Here is a 26,311-nt window from a genome sequence, read left to right as displayed (position 1 = left end):
GAATAAATTCCCAGTTCAGGATGATGAGAATAAGAGGATACAAAGAATAAGCTGAGAGAGTGTTCAGCCTGGAGAACAGAAAAGGCTCCAGGGAGACCTTAGCGCCCCAGTTGTCCAAGAGAGCTGGAGAGGGAGTTTGGACAAGGACCTGAAATTACAGGACATGGGGAAATGGCTTCCCACTGCCAGAGAGTAGTGTTAGATGGGATGTTGGGAATTAAATTCTTGGCTGTGAGGGTGAGGAGGCTCTGGGACAGGTTGCCAACAGAAACTGTGGCTGCCCCGTGCCTGGAAGTGTTCAAGGCTAGGTTGGACAGGGCTTGGAACAGCCTTGTCTAATGGAAGGTGTGCCTGTCTATGGCAGGGGTTTGGAGCTGGATGAGCTTTAAGGTTCCTTCCAGCCAAAAACATACTAGTATTGTTTGATATAGTTTTGCTCTCAGATATTTAAAAATTAAAAGCCTTTGTAAGGAGGAACAAACATATCCATAACTGAAAAGGTAATGGTTGAACAGTCAAGATACCAGAAGGCAAAGAAGCTCTGGGTTGGAATGATTCACAAATTGCCCTGTATGGAAGGTGACCTCTTCATCTACAATGTAACCCCTGTAATTACAGAGGGTAAACAATCTCCCATTTTTCCCATTTTGTCAAATCCTTGAACCAGTCTGACATTTTTGGAACTTAGCTGAGTACTCTCAACTCAGGATCTGCTTTACAGCAATAAATTAACATCACACTGCAAATGTGTCCTTTACAAGGCACCAAACACACACCACTGAGTACCAGCATAACAAAGGCACCACAAACCACTCCTGTTCTGTCAACGCATCTTTGAACCAAGACCAGCTTTCCTGGGCAGAAAGCAGGAACTAATGTCAACAGACTTCTCTGGGGAGGGGAGGAGAGGAGACCAGGCAAAACCAAATGTCAAAAGCCATTGTAAGATCTAGTATAATTTCTGTTTAAAATGAGTATGTCACTTGAATGACAGCAATTGCATGAACTCTGTTCATCCAAAGGGAGTCAGGGTGCAAGAAGATACAGCCAATAGACTCACCTCACTCTAAATCCACCACAGGTTCCTGTCAAGTTTCATATAAATCATTAGAAGTTTGTTTTTCCTGAAAGACCTCTTTTGTACAATGTTTATGCTTTGATAGCATGATTGTACAAAACAAAAGTACAAACAGGATAACTGATTTATCAATCCATCTGAGTAACTCACGACTCCAACTGATGATATTACACAGCTCTCAAATGAATTCCCATTTTAAATGACAGGTGTAAAGAAAGATTCCAGGTACAAGTGTAAAAAAAAAAAAGCTTACAGTCAAGACATCAGTCAGATGCTTCAGCAAGCCCATAAATAAGGTTTTAATAAATCAAACATACCAGCTCATTCCTTGTAGATGTACATCTCAGCTTTTCTTCAATCTCCCTTCCTATTTTCTGAACAGTTACCTGAGTCTGTTTAATTGCACACTGAGCTCTGTGGAGCCTGCAAGGAAAAAGTTACAGCTGTGATAAAGGTTCCCCACATGTGGAAACACCTCAAGACCAGCAACAGGAATGCAAACTCAGACTGTCAGCTTCCATTTCAAAATACCACATCAGGAAGCACAAGGAAGGCAGGGTTAGATGGGGCATTGGGCAGAAATTGCTCCCTGTGAGAGTGGTGAGGCCCTGGCACAGGCTGCCCAGAGAAGCTGTGGCTGGTGCAAGGTGCTGGAACTGGATGAGCTTTAAGCTCCCACAACCCCAAACCATTCTATGACAACCTGCATAGTTTATGAAGAAAACAGGCAAGTCCTTAAATTCAATCCAGTACCAAAATCTCTTCAATTTTTCACTTCAACAGATAGATCAGGCTGCAGGTGAGAGAGCAGGCAATTACAGGTACCTCACTTTAGCTAAATTACCATTAACGTGAAATATAGATACACACAAGCATTGTGAACACAGGCCAGCCTTAGAAAAAGTGCCAGTATCCTTTAGCTAACACACAGCTCCCCCAGCCAAGAACATCAAACACTCTTCAGTATCTCCCACTATACTATGGGTCCTCCTGTAGCAAAAACATAGGTTTCTTAATTGAATCAATAAAAGATTATGATGACATGTTACTGATTGTTAGCCTTGGCTTCCAGGTGAAGAGAGAAAACCAATTATTTACCATATTTATTAGGGGGAAAAAAAACAGGCAGAGGAAAAAGATGGCAAAAACAGGTCTAAGAGAGACATTAACATCTTTCTTAAAATTAACACAGAGTAGAAATTATTGTATTTATTACAAAAAGGGGAGTTTTACATGGAAACAAACAGTACTAGCAATATTAATAAACAAGGTCTTGTGATTTAGAACTTTTACATGTTACAGTTCTAAATGAAAACACTTAAGTCACCAGATGCCTTTAGATCCTTCACACTGCTGCTTCTCCTAAACACCATAATAGCATAATTTAAAGCAAAAATCTAAGTAATTGCTTTGGTTTCCCTTGAGTTTCTCAAACTGCTTACAGCACCAGCAGCCACAGAGCTGGCCAGGGGCCATCCCATATGAGGAAACACTGCTCTGCTGGCTGCTGAGGGGGTGGGAGGGGGCTAAGACTGCTCAGACCAACAGTCCTGCATCACCCAAGGGCTCGGTCTAAACACACCTCATGTAGAACTGAGACCTCCTGGACTCCCTGATCCTACTGGGAACTACTCCTTACACCTCCCATCTCTGTGAATGCATCCCAAGGCTGTTGGCTATGGATCATGTGGTTACACAGGTCAAAGCCAAGGTTTGCTGACCATCCTGAACATCACTCAGAGCTCTGCTGCCATGTTTTCCACTTCCACACTTCCCAATTTGTCTCTTTCCAAAAGTCTGGAGTTTTTCCTTTTACATACAAGAAAGCCTTACCCAAGATAAAACTTTTTGGTAAAGAGTAATAATTGAATGACATTTCCCCTTCTTCTTTATGCAGTTTAACACTGGAAGAACATTCTTGATTTAGTCCATTAGGTGATCATGAGATAGTCTTACAAGTTTTCACAGCACTCCATTTAGGCAGCAAAACCTCCTGGAATGTGTTCTACTCATTGAAAGAGTACTTACATAATGGAGAAATTATTAGAAAGGTCATTTGCCATGTGAGTTCCTCACAGTGATTTGATCAACACTCATTAACAACCTACCAGTTGTGTAGTAACTAAGTTCTCCTATGCATGCTCAAAGGACAAGGAACAAACATCTACACAGACTGACTTCTCAAAACAATACATATAGTCAAATACTTGTTCAACTGGTGAATCAGTATCTAAATATAAATTTCTGACATATAAAAACTGCTATAGAAAATAATTCAGCAATAAAATCTGGTTTTAATAAGAAATGTATTTCTTTTTAAGCCAAGCATCATCCACTCATTCCTTGCACAGTTAAACTTTGCTGCCTTGATGCCAAATAGGGCCATTTACACTGCAAGACACAAAAATTACTGATATTGGTTGACTCAATCCCAGTACATCCACTGTTGTTCCAAGAACTTCAAAATGGTAACATGACCACATCCAAAGTTAAATCTTACAAGATTAAAATTTTAGGGACTTCATGTCACAAAAGCAGCAACCATCAACAGAATTTTTTTCTCAGCCAAAAAAAAAAAAAAGCCTCTACATGGAAATCTTTGGTCATCCAACAAGGGGAATACAAACTAAGCTATTAAGAATAGCAACATGGAAATTTTGTGTATCACTTCAGCACAAGCAGACTTAGGTGGAAGCAATTATGATTGCACAATGGAGACCAGCAAGCTGAGGCCATAAATCTGGATTAAAACGTTTACAGAATAAACAGGGAGAAACTTCAACCCTGACTGACCACATCTTGTTTCCATTTCTAGGCTAAATGCAGGTCCAAGGCTACAGCTTAGTCAGCACAAGCTGTGCTTTGAGCACAATCCTGCTTGGTTTAATAACTGTCAACCATAAGTCAATTGATTACATCACCTACACGCCATCAGCCAACCTGGGATTCTTCCTACGTTGCCCAAGACTTCATTTTTTAAAGTACTTTATTAAAAAGAGCACTTCCATAGCACTTTAAAAGCTAATTGAGGACTTGAAGAGGCCACTGGCCTGCTACCAAATTTCCTCCAGCAATTGGGAAAGCCAAGCCAGTTACAGCAGAAACTCCAGCCTTTTGAAAGGGATAGTTCAGCCAACAGTGTTGTCACTCAGTGTCTGCAGCAGCTCACAGCCATTGTCAGCCAGGAGCAGAGCAACTGGAACGTGCTAACTGACAGATTTACTGCTGTTGCTTGGGGCCCTGAGAGCTGCTCTGCAATTGTCCAACATCAGGCCAGGTCCATGCTGCTGCCTGGGAAAGACCAGAAAGCAAAGCAGACATTTCAATTCTTGAGCATCCTGACTGATTGAAGGTGGAGATCCACAAGGCTGCTGTTCTACCTCCATTCCTACAGCACCAGCTTTCTGAGATGGGAGAGATAAGGAAGACACAAAACACTCTCCCTTCCTTTGAACAGTTTAGAAAACAGTTGGATACATTAAAAGTGCAATCCCTGTGTTGTAAGCTAACACTAACACTAAAGCTGCATCCCTACTTGGTGCCAGCCAGCTGTAAGATTTTTTTCATAACCTCTTAAACCATCATTTGCTACATCTGCTTCCCCACAAGAAAAAATTCCTAATTTATAATCATATACTCCCTTTCCAATTTCTTAAGATACCTATACCTACAATTTATCAAAAGCAGATGTAGGGCAAGAAAAGACAGTAGGGAGTAAGAAAACAATAAAATACAAGTCTGACTTAATAATTTGTGACATCAAACCCCTACAAGAGCCAATGCTGTAAGAAACTCATGTGATAGATGAGTAATGTGATGGTTGACTCTCACCATTAAAAGGCAAATATCATGTCTATACGTTAAGAGAAGTTTTATAGATTTATAGTTATGTTTTACCTCCCCTTGTGTTATTATTGGGGGTGGCCTGGGTTTGGGACATTTGGGATGGTCAGCTTGTTACTATGGCAGCACCTGACCTCCAATCCAGATTTGAGGAAGTGAACTCCACCACTGGACAGCAAAGAAGGAGTCCATGGACAGAACTTTGGGAGGGGCTAAAGGGTTAAAAGGTGAAACCTCCATTGTGTGGGTGAGCTCATGGTGGGAGAGATCCTCTGCTCCTGGTACCATTATATTTTCACAATTCAATCTTCTGTTGTATTTTTGATAAGGTTTTAATAAACCTTTTAAAGTTTTTGAAAGCAAGTATGATTTCTCACAGTCACACAAGTGAGTGATGCAGTACAGATAACTTTCCATCATTCACTCAAACAGTTCTGAGTCCTACAAATGTAAATCACTTACATGCATGCCTTATGTTTACACTGGAGAGTCTACATTTAAGCCTTACACATTTAAGACTCAAATTAAGCTTTAAAATAATCAACTCCATGTCGATTTGTGGTCTGCAACAGCAAATGCTTTGAGCTATTTGGAAACAGAGAAGAAAAGGAAAAAACACATCTTTCAAATGGGCAGGTTCCAGCCTCCAGTTTGAGGAATACTTAAGGAAGTTAGCTAGGATACAGATCACCTTCAATACTCACAGGGCATGAATTGAAGAGGAGAGCCTTAAAGTGAAACTCAGGTTTTTTGATAAATTAAGCAACAAGTGTGAGATGTCTCTAGTTCCAATTCACAGATTTAACTCCAATTAAGTGCATGGATTTATGGGTTAGTTTTTATAATTCAAAAAACAAATGTGGCAAATTACAAAGGAAGCTTCTTTTTTCTCTTTCTCAGTTTGTGATTACAGAAACCTTGCTGTCAGGGCACACAATCATATTCAAGACACTGTATTTAGTCAAAAAGGTAAATTAGGTGCAAATCAAATTTCTAAAGTGCATAAACACGTCAAGATGACTCCTGCCAGGTGGACAGTAACACCAGAATAACTCAACAGGCATTTCCTTACAAACCTTCACAGAAGTTTCAACTCTCACTCTGACACAGTGAGCAAGCCTAAGACTGGGATTCACCGAACAACTGAAAAGGAAGCTGTACAAATGCAGACTGAATGTGTTCCAGGCTCCACCCAAAAAGAGACCAGGTGCTCTCCACTTGATTGTGTTCTTCCACTCAAGGCCACACAACTGATAAAGTGCTTGTGACAGCAGAGCACAGGCTTATGGAATGGAGAAGGAGGTGAAACACCAGCCAATATTCAGGTGACACATCTTTCAAAGCTGCATAACTGCTGCACTCTCCTCCTGGAAGCCACCTCCAAATTCAAATCTGAGTCTCCTTCCAAGGGAAGCAGAATTCTGCAGCTATAGTAGTGAAAACTCCCACCTAACAGGGATGGTCATAATGCTTTCCTGAGAGTTCTGCAGCTTCCTGGACATTTGTGCAATTCCTGTCTTGCCCTGCTTTAATGAGCAAATTTATTAGAGCATTTTACCCACGACAAGATCCTTAACCTGTTTAATTTGTTCTCAATCAAAATTTTGCCTTGACTTTCCCTGGTGTGGTTGGATAGTTCTGAGGATTTTAGAGACACGATTGCATTCACCAAAATCATTGCCCAGGCTGAGAGAGAAAGCAACTCAAAGCACCATTCCCATGGCCACATCCAGGACAAAGGTGTAAAAAAATAAACAGTCCTGATGTTCACACAGTTCTCCTTCTTTAAAACTTTCAGGTATCCATCAGTAAATACTTAGATTCTCCTTTGGTGACACTTTGCTATTTAGATTAAAGATAAGGAAGACATTTTCTGCAATGAGGATGGTGAAACACTGGCACAAGGTGATAGTAGGTGCCCCATCCCTGGAAGTGTTCAAGGCCAGGTTGGATGGGACTTGGAGCCACCTGGTCTGCCATGGCAGGCAGGCAAGATGATCTTTAAAGGCTCCTCTGAACCCAAACTATTGAACAATTCTACAACATGCTGGTTTTCATCCAGAGCCAGAAAAAGGACTGGGTTCTGACTTCTTAGTATTGCTTCATTAATACCATCTTTTACACATTGTCACAAATAAAGAGGCAGAATAAAGCTACTTTTTTAAGCCCTGCACAGCTTTGTGTAATTCCTCTCAAAAGTGCTTTGAAACAAAATTTGACCAAGAGCTAGCAATATATCAAAGCTAAAAAATGTGGCCACTGCAGGGGTAACTTATTGCATATGGCTTATTAGGAAAATTGAAGATCAGAGCAGCAGCAGACTTAAACATGTGCTGCTCTTATGCTTCATGGACTGTTTCAACTTGCTATGACCCATGCTACTCTCTGCTACAGATTTTGGCAAAAGGCAGGCTTGTAAGTTTATTGTTCTAATGACTGAACAGTCTCAGTTCCCATACAGCTCAGCACCACAGAGGTAAAATGCATGGGAAGACACTTGTCCAGAAGTCTGATACCACCAATAAAAATCCCTAAGGAACCTATCAAGATAGAAAAAAAAATCAGATCCGAGTGTTTATCTCCATTGCTACTTTTCAGGAAGCCCCCACAGCACAATTCCAACCCACTAAGTTTTCAGGCCAAGAAGAATCACACTTGTTAAACTGTTCATCCATTTCAGTACTGCTTAATTAAGCATACAGAGGCACTCTAGAGGTCTGATTCCAGCTCCTAGTTATTCATCTTGGCCTTAGGCCTCCTGGATTTGCCTGTCCAAAGCCAAGGGGAGATGCCTGCCTGGTCTTGGCTGCCTATTAGGTACAAAGTGCCAAGTCTTCCAGGTGCAAATCTTTCCTGTTTAGAAACAAACCTGGCCATCACAAAATCCCCCTGATGCTTATCACTAGCAAAGGGATGTTTTAGCAGAGGAACTTGGTGATTTAAGAGCAAGTAAGAGGAATCCTACAACCTTTTTCACACTTAAGATGGTGTATTTCTGCATCCACTAGCAGAAGATGATGGCAGCAGCAGTAGCAACACTGAAGTCCAAAAGTCTGCAATGTGATTGCCAAGATACTCTCAGAAAAAGCTAGGGCAAGGCACTGCAAGAGTGTCAGGTTATTTATTAGTGATCACCTTTCCTGAGCCATTCACATGCTACAAAAAGATGGTGACTGTTCCACCATGTGAAGATCCGTAACTCCAATGTTTAGAGAGGTTTTGGTCACAGCTGAGTTGGGACTCTTCTCTGAGTAAAGGACAGCAAAGACAAAAGCCAGAAACAGGAGGCTTAATTATCAGTGCATCTTCTAAAATTTAACTAGATGTTTTATTATCTCTATGCAGGTACCAGCATGCCACAAAGAATAGGGTGGCAAAAAGCAACTCTTTTTCCATGTAGTCCCATCTACTTCCTAGCTCCATTGGGTTCACTTCTTTCAAGGAGGTGAAGACAGAAGTAGAGGAACTTCAAGGAAGTTCAAAAGGCAGTACAGCTTTGCATGGCTCACATCAGGATTTATCAGATGCTGTGCAACTCTTTCAACACCACAGCCAGTGATGAGAACAAGTCTTCTTCCTGCCTTCCCTCCTTTTCACCCACTAAACAAGTGGAAGCCTAAAGTCTGGAACTGCTACTTAAATAAAGCTTACAATAGCAAAGTCTGGCTGAGCTCCTGGCAGACAGGACACTGACTCTGTTCAAGATGGGCTGGTTAACACAAGACAAGTCAATGTACCTGAGACACAACTCAGCACTGAGCAGCCTAAGCCCACAGAGCCCTTGTGCTGCTCTACCATTCCCTACTCAGAGCTTATGAAAAAGTTTCACTTTCAGCATTATTTCCATGTGTTAAAAATAGCTGCACAAAGCTATTACATGTAGATTTGGCATATGCAAACTCAGGGACTGTAGTCTCAGAGAAACTACACTGAGGAGCTACTAATAAGTTTTTCAGCTCCACAGCAGCCTACATTGACCATATATTTTGTCTTAATTTCTAGTTTCAAAGATCAAGTTCTGTTTGTTCAATAAAACTGTTAATAAAGATGGAAGAATTTAAACAAAAGCAAAATAGATGTTTAAAACCATCTTCCCTAAATTAAGCAGAGCTAAACAAAAGCTAATTTTCTATCACATCAACATGTTTTAGCCACGGTCACTAGAAGGTGATTTTATGAACATCTCAGTTTCAGATCACAGATAAACACTACCAATATTTGTATTCTTAAATAATATCTCTTCAGTGATGAGACATGCACTCTTCTTTAAATGAACAGTTATATTACAGATGGCAAACCCTGAAGCAAACTCTGTCACTTGAAGCATACCCCTGCCCTGTAAGAGATAAATCCCCAGAAGTATCATTCAAATCAAATTCTGCCAGATTAGACACTAATATTAAGCAGCTGCCTGGAGCGAGCCCTTTTACCCAGCCCAGCACTCAAATGATGCCAATGTCAGATTCTGTTGGTGGTTTTGTTGTAAAAGAACACTGTTTTAAAGCAAAAACACAACCAAAATGTCTTCAATCTGCACAAAGTGGCTGACTAACCACCACAAACACACCATGCTATCTGCTGAAGAACACTTAAGCCATAGAGACAGCAGTTTTGAATGGAGTAATAAAAACTGCTGGAAGCAAAACTTCAAAGGGGCAGATTTTCACTAGTTCTTAGAGTCCTCTTTGTCTTCAGGAAGAATATGGGAGGATTTCAGGCAGTCACATACTTAGAGACACAAATCAATTGCTTTATGTCACAACAAAACAAAAAAGCAGTTGCAGAATATACTATATTAATTTTTGTATTTAGACATTGAAGTAAAATTTTATTACATAACATTTTAAGCCCTTTCTTTAGTGATCTCATCTTCCCAACACCACTTAATACTAAATTGTAAGGTTTTCTGTGCTGTTTAGGTGGCCTGGAAAGGCCCAGGGATGGCCTTGAAGAGCCGACGCTTCAAAGGACGAGGAGAGACTTCTGATCTTGTCTCGGTCTTGGTGTTTATTAATTGTTTATCTAAAAGATTTTCTTTCAGCCCGACAGAGGTCTGCACAGCAAGCCAGCCATGAGCACACTGCGAGCCCCCGGGGCGGTCACTTATCTTTATACCCTAAGTTACGTGTACAATATTTATCATTTCTCCCCAATACCTTCTACCCTTATTAACCGGTGCACTTTTAGTAATAACCAATCCCCAAGTGCCACCACCACCACAGAAGATGGAGGCCAAGAAGAAGAAGGACAGGACACGCCCCAATTCCTCCATCTTACTTCTTTAGACCCCCCTGTACCAAAATCCTAAACCCTGTGTTTTACACTTTAACTAACTTATCCCTTCACCATTCACCCAGTGAATTCCTCCCAGTACTCATACAGGTCTCATCTCCTGTGTAGGATCAAAGTCCAGCCACCAGACACCTCTGGCAACATTCCAGGATTCCCAAGCCCCCCAAGGGTGGTCTCGGCCTCTCTGCACCTCCATCCTGAGGTGCTGAGATCCCACACTAAATGTCTATTTTTCAAAGCTTTAGGAAAAGAAAGGCTAGAAAACCAAGAGAATCCTAAATTTAAACCTATTCCCATTAGTGCTGCAAACGTGCTCAGAACTTGATTATTGAGACATGTCCAGAACATGACCTCAGATGAATTTGGCCCATCCTGAGTGCTGTGTGAAAGTTCGTACTGTATAACCTATTACTATCAGCAACATAATGTTTAGAAAGTCTTTAAATTAAATTTTTTCAGGAAATATGACAAGAAACAAAAACCTCAGAATTCGAGCTTTCCAGTTGATGTGGTGAATTCTTGTTAGTTAGTCCTTTTAAAGCAAATGGCTGGAAGAACATTTGTCACTTTCTTATGGCAAACAACTTCCAAGCAGCACCATGTTTGCCTGAGGCTATTGTCCCTGGTCCCAGAACAAGAAGGGTCATGAGCTGCAGAGGTGCTGAAATGTTCTTTGTGTAAAGAGGAGTTGGCTGAACATTTCACTTTTTCTTCTTGTTTAACTGACTTATAAATCCATGTAACTCAGCATCTGAACACAAGCACTACTTTAATCCAATGCACAAAAAATTTTCTATTGTTCACACACTCTGTCATTCCCAATTAATTTTATTAATCAATTTGAGGCAAGCATACACTTTTCATTAAGGTCAATTCACAAGCTTCATAAATTTGAACTATTCACTTCTGAGGAAAAAAACTACATCACATCTTCCCCCAAAAGCAGTTCTGAAACACAGATCAATCACAGAAGTTCTCACAGTGCAGCCAAGAGTTAGGGGATGAGCTAGAACCAGTTCTCTCCATTTTGGCTATCAGTGGCTTTGCCACATCTGGCAGCATAGTATCACCAGAACTGGGACTCAGATGCCACTGTCACCAAGATTTGCTTCCTTTTGTAAAAGTTTAAATAAAGCCAGTACAAGCTGTTCTTAATATCCACATTTATTGTGAAAGCATTAGGAAACCACATGTGCAGCCTGTGAATTTTTATTACAAACAAATATCTTATAATGAGAAACTCTTCAAAACATGGGATTTATGTGACCAGATGCAAATCTTTATGGTGTGGACACCTCAGTATTCTCCTTACAGCCAATGGACAGAAGAAGGAAGAGAGCAGCTCATTTCCTCCTGTCTTAAGTTGCAAATGCAAGATGTGGCTGGGGGTGTGTATTCTACTGCCATCTGCTAGATGTGGGGCAGTTTCTGCTGTTAATTGGGCCACCTGTTAAAACCAGGTGGGGCAGTATTTCTTTATCTCTTCCACTACCAATCCTCCCTCTGGGAAATATCTCCTGTTAATGGGCCATTGAGTGTCACTGCATGGCTGATAAAATTACATCATCCATTGTGAGATGCTCTGCCCAGGAGGAGGAGCCAAGCATTCCCTCCTGGATATAATCTGAGACTTGGAATACCACAAGCAACCTTTTTCCACTGGATTCCCAGAGGAAGACAAGGCCCATCTACACCACCACTGGACCTTCAGAGGAAAACTACACCCTTCCACAGGATCACTGCTCCAACAGAACCACACCTGACACTCCAGGAGCACTGCAGCCACCATTTAATCAGACTGCAACCAACACTCTGACCCACAGTGTGTCAGGTTGTATTCTGACTCTGTCAGTGTTGTTTTGTATTACTGCATTTTTTTTTTATTTTAAATTTTTTTCCTAATAAATAACTGTTATTCTACTCCCATATCTTTGCCTAAGATCCCCTTAATTTCAAAATTCTAATAATTTGGAGGGAGGTGGTTTGCATTTTCTTTTTCAAGTGAGGCTCCTGCCTTCCTTAGCAGACGCCTGTCTTTTCAAACCAAAACACCTCCCAAGACATTAGACACATCCTATCTAATGAATCATAACTCAAATTATGCCCATCTCTCTCTTTTGTTCAAAGAGGAACACACTCATACAAGCTATCTTTGGGAAGAGTTCATGGGCTGGCTATTTAAGCATGGACTGCTGGAGGAGGTGGCAAACCAAACTGCTTGGTAGGAGAAAAAGGACACCTAACAAAAAGTGACTAGAGACTGTTTTAAACAAACATCATCACCAGGCTTTTCAGCTTGGTATCAAAGCCAAGCAGCAGTATAGAAAATATAGAAAATGCAAACAGAGTTAATGTGAGAGGGAATAGAAAGGATTCTAAACTACACAGATGACTCTGCTTAGTTCCTGATTAACTTTCCTAACTACAGAGAAATCAGACAAAGATGACACCTAGGCAGAGTCACAAATTACAGCTTCTAACTTCTTCTGGAACTAAACAATGCAAGGCAAAGCCCTTGATATGGTATGCAGAATCCACTACAACACAATAAGCAGCAGGCCTGGTTCTGAGGCTTGGAAAACACTGTTCCTTTTGGGACAAAATAGAAAAGGAGAATGACTCAGCTCAGAGAAAAAACTTAATAGAAATTAAACTCAACAGCATGCCTAGGCACTGTGAGATACTTGAGCCTGGACTCTCACATCCCCAAAACAGAGAGGCTCCAGTAGTCAGGGCTCAAAACAGCACTGGTCATTCAACAAGGTGAACTTTATCACAGCTGACATCTTAATTTCTTGTCAGCCAGAGGAAAAACAGTCAGGCATGCTCAGAAGAAGGATTACAGATCAATTACACAGAGCCACACAGGGTTGTCAAGCTCATGACCATAGTGAGTCTTTTTTCTGCATTTGTCTTCATATATAGAGATGTACACAAAACATGAAAAACACTCCTGAATGAAGTAAACAGGGTACACTGCACATGTTTTCCTTTTTCTGTCTAACAAAGAGTTAATGTCAGCTAGTACAAGTTCTCTTCTAGTGGACTGTGCCAGAATGTAATGAGAACTTCCTAACATGCCCCCTGGTTGATTCCCACTAAAAGCACAGAAAACAAACATTTAGAAAGCAGCCTTCAGTTTAAATATGCTTTACAGAATCAAGAAAGAACAGTGAAATTTTAAGAGAGCTTAAATAAGGACATCTGAATAGGCAACCTAAGCTGACTTTTCCTCTCTCTTCAGACAGGCAACACTGACACCTACTGTCAACACTGTCAAATGGATTTAACTTGCACAACTGATTTAAAAAGTTTACATAGACTTTTGAAAGCATATTAAACATTTTCTATTTGAGGGTTTCCTTCATAGCACATCTACTGCCTTTACTGCAGAACCAAAGTTATTAACCTGTCATGTAAAATACCATTTAAATAGAGATTCCTCAAAAGTAACTCATTGATAGTGGTAGACCACAATTATACTTTTTCATAACTAATATTTTTGAACTACTATAATTAAAGCAGATCTGAAAAAGGACACCTTGTTTAACTTAATACTAGCACTTTATGTTTTTTATCACCACAGATATTTAGTTAGCCACCCAAAAGCAAAAAATACACTGTACCTTCCTTAGTCCACATCTGTGTTGGAGTAGCTGGGTCTGACTGTATTTATGTATTTTAAAAAAATTTATTGCTGTTGAGAACAGAGTAGAGGCTTTCCACAGAAACTTTCCAACAAAGAAGCTCCATGATTTTGACATTCACAAGGCATGTCCAGCTCCACAGTCAGTCCCAGTTCAGAGACTCAAGCATCTACACAACAGAAGCCCAGTGACCACCACTGAACACACCACAGCCCAGCTCCTCACCACATGAGTATATTGGCACAACCTGGATATCTCCTTTGCACATTCCATACCAGAATGTTGGGGTTTAATATTTGGAAAGATTCCTCCCACACAGACACTACAGAAGTTACAATAGCTACACAAAATATTATCAAAAACCTCACCTAAGCAAAGAGAAGACATCGTAAGAGTTACGAACACAGTTCTGATCCACCTGGAGAAGACTGTTCTTCAGGGTACCTGAGTGATCCTTGAGGAAAAGAAGGAATATTACTTTAAAAAAATTTTTAAAAACCCATCTTGAGTAAGAGCATACATTTTTAGTAGAATAAATGATTTGGCATTTAATGTATTTTAAATCTATCTTTACACATGTTTTATCTATGGTAGGTAGAAACAATTTAAGGTGGCAATATCGCCACTTACCTATAAAGGAATAAAAATATCAGTTTATCTCTGTTCTAGCACATAGTGTGTTTTCTTGAACTTTATAAACCATAACTGTCTGAATTTTATGCATAGAAACACGGAAAAATGCAACTGACAGCACTGCCATTCTTCACCTTCAGACCTGAGAGCCCCCTCAGTCATGTGAAAGAGGATTACATGAACATGAGATAAAGCTCCATCCTTTATCTGTGCTGTAACACATTAAAAGATCAAAGTAATCTCAGTTTTGAATGAACAAGTTTCTGGAAGTTACAAAGTAAAAATGAGGTAAGCTTGTTCTTTTAAGAGACCAGAGTATCCATCCTGCTCAAAAGGTATCAAAACAGTAAGAGAAAACCAGCAATTCCTCATGCTGCAAATGCCAGATATTGAGCTTTTCCATATCAGGCAGTGTCATACAAATTCCTAGAAAAGCTGCAAACTTAGAAATGTTGCTTTACATGATAAAGTAAATTTTAAGCAGGTCAAGCCACTGTCAGCACTGTCAGAAAGATTATGGATTGCAGGGGAAAAAGGCATTTTAGAGTAAAAAGCAGCCCTATCTCATACCTGTGATCAGGCAGCTTTCCAACAGATAGAGGGGGACTCTGAGTACCACAATCCCTGCCTAAAGAGTCTTTCCTGCCCCAACAAAAGTCTGTCTCCATACAGATCATGTTGAAATTCAGAGATAAACATCAACATCTCCTGACACAATTGTGTTAACCATAGGCCACACAGCAGACATTCCTTTCCACCAAAAATATGGTTCCATCTAAATAATCCTGAGATCTACACATTGTGTAGCACCATCCTGCTGCTGCAGAGGCACCATCCCAGCAGCTCTCTCAGCTCCTCATTTTCATACCCAAGACGCTGGATGCTAAATGCTGAAATCCAGACATCTCTCCATTTAAAAAATACCAAACTAAAAACATCTTAATGTCTGTCTGAAAGAACTAGGATGGTGGAAAACTGAAAATGTACAAGTTACCATCATCACCATGCCCTATCCCTGAAAATGTTCAAGCCCATGTTGGATGGGGCTTGCAGCAACCTGATCTAGTGGGAGGTGTCTCTGCCCATGGCAGGGGGCTGGAATGAGATGGTCTTGAAGATCCCTTGCAACCCAAACAATTCTATGATATGATTCTATAACCAAAACCAAAAAGTACCTTTAAACCTTATGAGCTAGGGAACAAGTCCTGACAACAATCAGAAAAAGAAGACAATGTTCTCATCTTTGAATTCAGGTCCAGGCTGTCAGTACTGAAATCTTGAAAAACAACTGCATCCTGCTTCAGGAAAACTGAATGCAGAAACTGCAGCTGTGTGTCAAGGAGTCATTTCCTCTCCAACCACACAACCTATCTGGACCACAGTACTGCCACCAACAATTGAGGATTAAAAAAAAAAAAAACTGTCAGAGACACTATTTACAACAGGTAAGTTTAAAATTCCTCATCATCAATGAGGTAATAATAGAGACAATATTGGATGGAGAGGCACAAATACTACAGTGGATTCTTGAGGAAAAAAACGCATGGGGTAAAACAGGTGCAGCATGAGCAAATAAATAGCTTCCCATTAAAGACCTACAAACTCTAGGCTGCAGACTGAAAACCAAAACTTTGTGGCTTTATACATGCCATGAAAATGAGTCTTAGCAACCACATCACTTTCAATATGTCCTATGTCTGAAAGACATGTCTGCCTTAAAGAATATAGTCAAAACTTATTTTCAGTAACCAGAGGGTTTTTGGACCCTAAATGCTACAATTCAAGTCTTTTCAAAACATCACAGATGTCCATGTATCCAAGGCAAGATATTAGTTTGTATCTGTCATGTAAAAAAACTATTCCTTCTCAAAACAAAGCATTTTAATGTTATGAGCATCCAAATGTGAAAAATCATTCTCACAGGTTGAATTTCAGTTTGTCCCTAGTACCAACAACTCAGAACAAGTACACCCTTACCTTCTGTTCAAATGAAGCTCCATAATAACCATCATTGAGACCAAAAATAATCTCATTTGGGTTTCTTGCATGGATCTTGTAGGGAAGGAAGAAAACAAATCAGTTTACACCCAGCTTACTGCAAATTTTCACACCAAATGAGCACAAATTGCTCCAAGAGTCTAAGGTAGTTTTTCATCACTCATAATTCTAAAAGAACACAAAAACTCACAGAAAACTGAATTTAACATGGAAAATCTGTTTGCTTCACAGCTTTAGCAATAGTCACCATGCTCAGCCATTCTACTTTGAAGTCAGAAACACCAGACAGAGCATCTTTCCTATATTGCATTTCCAGGTGACAAAAATAAATTAAGATAGCTGGAAACTAAACAGAGGTAAGACTCAAGAGGTTGATGTGGAGAAAAGAAGGCTCCAGGGAGACCTTATAGCCCCTGCCAGTGGCTCAAGGAGCTCCAAGAGAGCTGGAGAGGGACCTTGGACAAGGGGGAATGGCTTATCCCTGCCAGAGGGCAGGCAGGGTTAGATGTGATATTGGAAGAAATTCTTGGCTGTGAGGGTGGTGAGGTCCTGGCACAGGTTGCCCACAGGAGATGTGACTGCCCCATGCCTGGAAGGGGCCATGATGGGTGGGGCTTGGAGCAACCTGGTCTAGTGGAATGTGTCCCCACCCACAGTTGGGAGTGGAACTGGATGATATTTAAGGTCTCTTCCAACCCCAACCACTATATGATTTTATGATTTAAAGCTCTGATGTAAGCTAACATGAATATCTGTAATCAAACTTTAAAGTACAATCTTTAAACACATTCATTTCCTTTCTCAGCATTCTATATATTAATTCATCCAGATGTTTTGTTTCCTGAAGAAAAAATTTGGGAAAAAATATTTTCACATTACCTGCTGGCCCAAGTACTTTAATCCATCTAAATTGACCTTCCATTCAATCAAAAGTTGAAAGTGTTCCTTCTTGCCACCCCAGATCCTCACAACAAAACAAGAGACAGAGGTATCAAGATGATCAGGCATTATTCCAAAGTCCAGACTCCTCCATGTTGGATTCTAAGCATTCAAAGAAGGATAAATACAGTTAAAACAAGATGAAACTAGTCCATAAATTGACAATTCAGAAAGCAGCAAAGCCTACCTCAAAGATTTTTTAAAATCTTAAGAATTAGGAACAACACCCATTTCAAGCTCTGCTGCTTCCTTACACGGTTTGCTAGAGAGAATTCCTCAGTTAAAAGGTACATGCTGTAAAGTACTTCAGAAACTGTGAATGGGTTTTGCTTCCTTCCATTACAAGACTTCAAAGAATTTACTTCAGAAATTACTAATTCAGTTTAACCAAATCAGGAACTTTCAAAATGGAAGTAGCATTTCTTTCACAGTTATAATTCAGCTTCTGAAAACCAGACTATAGCATGTATTCCCAAAGTTAAATGCTGATATATTCCCCAATAATTAAATTTGCAGAACTTGCTGACGTATTTGTTCACATTCTTCTCCTCTTGACTGATGCTCAATCCTGAAATGCTGTCACTAAAAGCTCATCTTTACTCCACGAGATCAGACTTGCACCTGGAGCTTTTCAGAACCAGCACACATTAGCTAAACTGCAAATTCCACCAGAACTCAGACTTACAAAGATGATGTGTTCTAAGAATTTCCACTCATCTCTAACAACATCTAAAGAACTGACCCAAGCTGTAACAAAACCAAGTCAACCCCACATTACTGTGCCAAGAGACAACATGGTGTCCAAAAGCAGAAATGGGAAAGTGCTTTTATTTATATTTATATTTATTTCTCTCCCTCCTCTGCTGAACACAGAAACAGTAGCTCCTGTAAAACAAAAGGTAAGAATCTACCACCCCAAGAAAGAATTCACCTTCCCTTCTAGTGCTTAAGCAGCCTGGAAAAGCTGCTTAGCTTTTCTAGCATCCCTGAACTGGAATGAGTCAATTTGAAATAGAATGCCTCTGAAAAGAAGGGAGAGGCAGAGTTACCCAGTAAAGATTACAGAAGAAATGCATTAATCAAGTCCTCCTAACAAGAAGGAATATTTCATAGCTATTTCATAGCTATTCAGGCCCAAGAATACCAGGTCATTCAAATACCTATAGGTTATATACAGGATGTCCTCAAGACATCTTTTATTTAGATTTTTGTTATTCCATCTCTTATATCCTGTGGTTAGTCTCCCTTTTCATTTTTCCTTTTCCTGATTTAGAATAGACAGAACTAAAAATCCTAACAAGAAAAACTGGATAAGTTAGCAGCCTTGAGTAAGCAGACAGCTCTTCCTTCATTCAGGAGGGTTTCAAAGCATTTACCCAGGGTGCTATAAATGGAGCAGATCTACCTTGTTAATGCAGGAATTAAAGTCTTCAGCAGGTTTTCAAACTCCCTTAGCCAACATTGGCAACATCCTACTCCTATTCTATTATTATCCTTCCTCAGTAACTAAACAGTAATAAACTGTTTAGTTCTGGCCCCTTCATTCATCTAAACTGAAAAATTTAGAAAATCTAACATGTTTTTAAACTTCAGTTTCTAACAGCTATTAGCTCTTCAAAGAATACATGTATATATCTGTCAGGTACATGTTCCTTGCTGTTTTCCTACACAACACAAAGATGTTAATAGAAATCAGCATTTCTACTACTCAGCAGCTCCCTTTTCTAACATTCATAAAAAGAATCTGAAAAGGAGGAGAACACACTGCTCCTAACAGAACCAAACAGTGGAAAGACACATTAAACAGTTATGGTATTCAGCAGAGAAATCAACTTCCTGTACTAAATACACAATTTTTAAAACAAAGTTTTTCCACATTAAAGTAACTTACCAGAGAATTCTTGATCACCTCACTCTTATAAAATTCTGAAGAAAAATAAGTAAAAAAAAAACCTTTAGATTAAACACTGATACAAATCTTAGTATTTGAAACAGAAAAAAACAAAATAAGTAACAATCAAGAAATACAACTGTTAGTGGGTACAGTTTATTAGTAACCAATTCATAAGATAGACTTTGAAATTCAGTCATGGTTTTGACTAAAATTACTCCTTCACACCTATTACAAGTCATTATTTAAGCTTAGTATTTCATCTTTATACCCATGATAACCCCCAGGTTTTACAAGGCTTTGATTTCTGAGGAAAGAACATGGCACGGTAGTTAACAGATTTTGGATGACATTTGCAAAAATGACTGGTTTGCCACACTGGTTTGCTCTTCCTGGAACACAGCAGCTTGGATAAATAATTTACAGCACTTTCCTGCAGAGCGATGGTGATCTGCTCCAGGTGCTCAGAGAGGTAACAGCCAAGTTACCTGACAAAGGTGCCAACAACCCTGTGTTTAAATGGGAATAATCAACTGCTGGCACATGAACCTTGGCTTTCCCAGTCAAAGCAAGAGCTTAAAAAACTTTAGCTCTAGAGGCAGGAATACAGATTTTGTACAATATCCCTGCCCACTGGAGATCAGAGATAAAGCTTTGATAAAATGCAGAAGAGTCCCTAATACCAAACACTGCAGGAAAAGTCATCAGTGACCAGTTTAACCAACCACCACAAAAAAGTCCAGGCAGCAAGCTCAAGTTTTGTATTCTTATCCTTCTAAAACACCATCCTTGGTAAAAAAAGCAAGGCAAGATACCAGATGTGTCACTGTGCCAGATGAAAATAAAAATTAAGAGAAAATCAAAATTCATCTCCAATCACACCAAAAGGAGCATGAAAATGTATTTTTAATAACATCTCTCCACAATGAACTATATACCATAGTGGGAAACAAAAGCAAGAAAGAGAGGAGATCTAATGTTCAAACACAATTATCTAAACTAGAACAGGTGCCTGGATGCTTCATGGCATTGGCTGACAACTCTATTTTTTGAAAATTTTCATAACAGTATGTGCTGATGTATGCTCTGTAAAACAGCTGGTATGCACATAGTGGGACACTCTTCCCCACAAAAGGCAACCAAAGCTCCAAAAGCTTTAACTTTTATGTGCCCTTGGAAGTCCCCAATTTCTTACATCAACACTCAGGGAAGAACAATGACAAAAATAGGGTGATTTAAAAGACTACAAAAACCTGTCATCTGTTTTGCCTCCTTGTCTGCTAACACTGAAAGCTTTCATGAAATTGAGGAAACTAAAGAGCTCTTTTCCAGTGTTTGCAAAGGTGATGCAACTAATGGCAGAAAGTTGTCAAGCCAAAAAAAATAAAAGGAAGAAAGAGAATTCATATCATAAGAATTCAAAGATTAATTAGCAAAAAGGTTGATAGCAAGGCTGGTTTACCTTTGTAGATCTTGGTGTTACCACACAAGTGAAGAGTGAAGTAGGTATCCAAGAGGCGGTGACCATTCTTATTAATAATGTTACGTGCAGCAATATTCCGAAGATGACGAAGACGGCGCTAAAAATAAGGAAAAAAATTCAAAAATTTTCTTAGATTGAAAATTACCCTTTCTCTTTTTTCAGAGCATTTTAATGATTCCCAAAGCAGTGTTGTAAAAACAAAATCCCAGCAAACACTCAGTTTTCTCTGTCAGACAGCAAGTGTAAACAGCCAGGATTCTGCAAAGCCACAGGACAAGCAATAAGCACCTACAAGCTTGGATTCAGCAACTCTGATATTCAAGAGAAGCTGTTTTTATTCATGTTCTATATGTCATTTTTATCCCACATAACTATATCACCCTGACTCTTTGAGCAGTTCCAAGCAATGTGATGCTATCAGCTTCAAACAAGCAGCAGCATCACCAGATGTTTTGCATCATCTCACTGGAAACACTTCGCAGACAAAGCTATTTTCAACAAGCATTAATGGCCAAATAGCTCAAACCAACCACCAGCTAATCCAGAGCCATAAGGAACTGGCTGAACAAAGCTTCCTGATTTCATGGTAATCCTGGAAACTGCTCTCACAACCTTAAATAAAAGTAAAATACATCAGGAAGACATATCAAGATTTTCAGGGAAAATTAAGGGCGCAGTGAAATTTGAGATTTTCACTGTCAGTTACCATCTGCTGTGATGAGAGAGTCCTTTTCCCTTGGAATGAATACAGGAGGATATGTCACTAAAATATTTAGTTTAAGTGATTTTATCCAACTCCAACATTATCTTGGTTTACTACATTACTGCACCTTGAATGAAAATCATCAGATCAAATCAATCTCCTCTCTGTGCCCAACAGCTTTAATAGCTGTGACTAAGGTTTTAGCTTCAAGGGACATCACACCCTTAATCTTTGACAAATATTTTACATTATTAACTTCTTATAAAACTTAACTAGTTAACAAAGCCATTTTGCAGGACTGTCACACTTAAATCATTGCTTAGCTGTTGTTGCTATTGTAACTTCAAAGACCCATGCTTCAATCAGCCTCCCAGGAATGCAGCACTCAGTGAACTGCCAACCCAAATACATCAAGTTCTCACCAAATCCTTCAGTGGAATATTTTCCCAATCAATCTCTCAACTCACCAGTGTCTCACCCACTACCATGGGGACATTGACAAATGGCTCCACATACTTTGTGGATCACCACAATATACCAACAAGCCTCAAACAACTGCTCAGTGCACACTTTTACCTCAGAGCTCATCTTACACCATTTTTTCCCAAAAGTGTCTTTATTTGCAAGGCTCAATCCACCTTAAAAGCTGATTGACCAAAAGCACATTTTAAAAGCTTTTGAAACCAAAATTTGAAGACAATTTTCCTGTTTATTGCTTGTCTTAAAGGCTTTTAACAAGAGTTGAAAGGCCATAATCAGTTTTAGAATCATAGTATGACATTTGATGTCACTTAACACCACTCCAGTGATATATCAGTTTTCCTTTATGGAAAGGTATGAGGAATATTCAAATTTTGTTTGACAGCCTAAAAATCACTGATTGAGTCATTCTCTTCAAAGTCTATTTATGACTCAGACTATAAACACAGCCTGAGATGGGATGCCCAGGTACCTCTACTACAAATATACAAAAACTTAAAAAATTAAAAACAGAACAACCTAATAAAGAAAAAACGTTCTGTGAGAATACATGGTCTTATTTTCTTAGAAAGTGGTATCAAAAATGTCAACAGAAATATTATGCCTCACTTAAAAGAAGCCATATAGACCTTTAATATTTTTTCCACATCTAACCTCAAAGCTGGGTAGCTTCCCTGGCTGTTTTTATATACAACTGAAACACTTCTTAAGAAACAGCTTTGCACATGAATTTTGCTACCTATAAAAATGATTCAAGATTTTAATGTGCCATCTCTCTTTTAATTAACATCAGGAGAAATCAGTAGCAGTGAAATCAGTCAACTACCACGCTCATTCCCTTCATTTTTGTTATCTTTTTTTCCTTTCATCCCTTACAAAGAACAGCCCACACTGTACTCTAACTAAGCAATTTTCTCCAGGTCTCCTTAGGATTGCAAACTGATTTGTGTGCCTGCTTTAAGTAATATGCTTCATTGATTAGCTCTCAAGCAAAGTTAAACAAGTTTCTTACCACTTACAGTACACAATGAGGTCAACGAGGTTTGGGGAAAAAAAAAAAAAAACAAAAACTGTGGAGTGTCCTAACCTACACCTGCACTTCTGAACAAGATGTGAGTCCTTATCTCTCCACGATTTTTTACTTCCTTGCACCCTTCAGCATCTGGGTGTTAAAGTCACACTTCTCCTAAACCTGTTGGAAGAAGATAATTAAATCTGGGAGAGATTTAGAGACCACAACATAGTTAAGAACTTAATGTGCAACAGGTAATGAATATTTGAATCTGCAGCTTAGCCAGCACTCTCCTCCAATCCATTTAGTGAAGCCATGATGACAGAGAGACTTGAATCCTGATAATAAATCTTCCCATTCGCCCACTATGTTCACTGATGTCAGACTGAATTATTCAAATTTCCTCAGAACTCTACACTGGCAACATTGAGTTAATTAACGTCTCCTGATCAAAGATAATTAGCTTAAACCAGGAGACTATCAGCTGCAAAGACATACCCAAAAACAACTGAAATAGGTTCTAGAACTCCTCATCATGGGCTTTGTTTTGTGACAAAGCAAATATTAATTTGAGGGAAGTTTTAAATATCTAGTGTTACCTCCTATGCATCTCATATCATTTTGTGCTGGAGACACTGGAACACACAAAACAAAAACCCCACTGTGTTGCAGCTCAGCTAGCACCAGCACCAGCCCAACACTGCCAACCCCCAGCACTGCACCACCCTTTCTTGTTCCTTATACCATAACAAGCACTCGTGCAGCTGCTCACAGAATCCTGTCTGGGAACCAGTGTGGATGGAAACCAACCACATCTCCCTTTTCCTGGCTTAGTTCCACCAGCTCACTTCCCCAGTATGGCTGGAGCAGCAGCTGAGCAGACCAAGGAGGGCACAAGCAGCAGCAAGAGGCTGAAGGCAGGGAATGGCTGGAATGAAACCATCAGCCTGAAGTGTACATGGAGCAGCAGAGCCTGGCACTGCCATGAGCCAAGGGGAGGCAGCTCACAATGAGGTACCAGAGCACTGCAAACTGCAAAAGCAACTCTTTTTAGAGAATAAACCAGTACACTCTATGCTGAATGCTGCAGCTAACACACAATTCTTTCATTTCCTCCTCCTTCTAGGTGAAGTGCTAAAAAGGGTCCCTTCTTTATAGTGACAAGTTTCAGCTATTTTGCTCTTTTCTGTAAAAGTGTCAAGAAATCTTCATCATTAGGGAGGTTCCCCCAGGATAAGATGCTCTGCACCAGAACAGTCATTCTAAAAAGCTGACCTTAAAATTCAAAATACAAGGGCTATAAAACAATCTAAGGGCCTTGACAGTCTCATGAGTCATTAAACTTCAAAAAGGCCAGTGTGAGTGCAAGATGATAATGCAGGACCTGTTTTCATTTTTAAAAAAAGAGCAAAATATGCAATGAGTATAGCTAATTTTCACTGCTATCTCCTCAGTGAGTGTACAGGTTAACAGCAATACAGGACTGAAGACCTCAGAGGGGCATCTAAAGCAAGTATCTTAGTGAGATATCCTACAGCAAAAAAAAGCTATTTTTGCAGAATACATACCATGGAAAAGGTTGTTTAACCTTTCCAAGAGCTCACAATTCAGCACGTGCAGCCTTAAGAGGAGCATATTTGGATCAGTTCTTAGCACAGTGGTACAGCAGGTCTAACAGGTCATTCTCAGGGGGTTGTGACACAAGTTATTTTGGTTAAAATTGTCCTAGACCTTTGCAATTCCCAAGAAAACCAATGGAGCAGTGAAATTACATTACAGGCCTGGTTATCCTTTGCTTCAATTGCCATTCTAAGTTGCATTTGATTAAAAGCAACAGCTATATAACAACTACATGTTGATTCACATGAAAGAAATTAGTACTTCCTTCTATGTTGAAGACAAATGACTACCAACCAGGAGAAGAGATACGCTTATTTTCCATTAGGAGAAATCCTGAGTGTATTTTAAAAACACTGCTGCATGTAAAGATAGCACAGGTGATAAGCAGACAGCAATCCCAAAGATACACAGAAAGTCTGATCAGGAAAGCGGTAGGAGAGATCTGAAGAGCAGAACCTACCATCAGGTTTCATCCCTCATGCCTGCAGAGGCAGAACAGCTCCTTCCCAGAATACTGCAACAGCATCTTAACAGAGCTGCTGTGGAGTGCAGCAAAGCCATCCCTGCTCAGTGACTGCCAGCTGCACTCTAAACAAATCACACTGCTCCACAACCAAGCATTTCATCATCAGCCTTGTTAAGATGGCTTTTTCATCAGGTGATTCCAGACAGTCTGCCACGTCTTTTGAGGTCTAAGGGACTGAAACTGTGCGGTCCCTTCATGCTTTAGTTCCCTCAACACTAAGATACCGTAATCTTTCACTACCTCTGCCTAGAATGCCACCCTCAGCATGTTCCCATCCTGCACAATGTGTTTTGTGCAGTCTTATGGTGAGGATCAAAAAATTAAACCAAGGTAAAGCTGCCAAAACCAAAAGTTACTAAGGGCAACTAACTGGGTAAGTAAGGGTAACATCTGCCTAAATTCACCTCTCTACAGCTACACAGATGTGCCCACCACCACAGAGGAGCAGACTTCAACACTTAAGTTGCTCTGCAGCTTAAGTTTATCCAGATGCCACTCTTTGCTTTCCTCCAGGCCTGAGAAACAGAAGTGATAAGCTATTCACTGTTTTTTGTCTAATAATCTGGTATCATTAATAAAAATCACTGTAGAGATGACACAGCAGGGAGGTAAGAAAAGGAGTAAGTCAAATGAGAGAGAAGTGCACTGCTGTTAACACAAGGTCAGGACTGCTCATGGCAGGAGAACAGGACTACCTACAACAGCCTCAAGTATTCATGGAATTTCAGAATTATTTGCTCAAGGTCATATAATGGTTAGCAAAAGTAAGCATGGAGAGTTCTGATTCCTCTTCCATCTTAACCACTTCATTATTCCCTTAAAAGAATCTGATGACCCTCAGATAAAAAAAAAAAAAAAAAAAAAAAAAAAAAGTCAGTATATCCAGGCTGGATGAGAACACAGCCAAACACCATTTTTTATTTGTGGTACTCAGCCATCCCACCGACTCCAGCTCTGGCCCCAAGTATCAATTGTGAAGCTGAGGTCACTAATATGGACAACAGCAAAGCCCATTCTAATCACATGGAGCCCATCATGCTGTCACAGCTGGGATGATCTAACGGCTCACAGCTGGCAAAGGGGGAGCTCTGTCTTCTCCCTGTCCCTCATCTGCCTTCTCCCAGTAGCACTGGCTCTTTCAGCAACACCGTTCATGAATTCTGCTC

At 39.9% G+C, this 26,311-nt stretch overlaps 1 protein-coding gene across 2 annotated transcripts in view; it reads right to left on the bottom strand.

Moving 5' to 3' along the window:
- Positions 1–26,311, bottom strand: part of UVRAG (UV radiation resistance associated) — an 86,858-nt gene that overhangs the window by 51,594 nt on the left and 8,953 nt on the right. For both annotated transcript variants that reach the window (XM_059466036.1, XM_059466037.1), the window contains exons 2-7: positions 20,784–20,901; positions 19,322–19,356; positions 17,371–17,532; positions 16,471–16,545; positions 14,229–14,314; positions 1,396–1,501 (exon numbers count right to left, since the gene is read on the bottom strand). In XM_059466036.1, the coding sequence (XP_059322019.1) occupies positions 1,396–1,501; positions 14,229–14,314; positions 16,471–16,545; positions 17,371–17,532; positions 19,322–19,356; positions 20,784–20,901 (582 nt within the window). The remainder of the gene's footprint in view (positions 1–1,395; positions 1,502–14,228; positions 14,315–16,470; positions 16,546–17,370; positions 17,533–19,321; positions 19,357–20,783; positions 20,902–26,311) is intronic.

Source organism: Ammospiza nelsoni, chromosome 2 (genome assembly GCF_027579445.1).
Source record: "Ammospiza nelsoni isolate bAmmNel1 chromosome 2, bAmmNel1.pri, whole genome shotgun sequence".
NCBI lineage: Eukaryota > Metazoa > Chordata > Aves > Passeriformes > Passerellidae > Ammospiza > Ammospiza nelsoni.
Note: the sequence above shows the minus strand (reverse complement) of the source record. Positions and strands in the feature narration are given on the sequence as shown.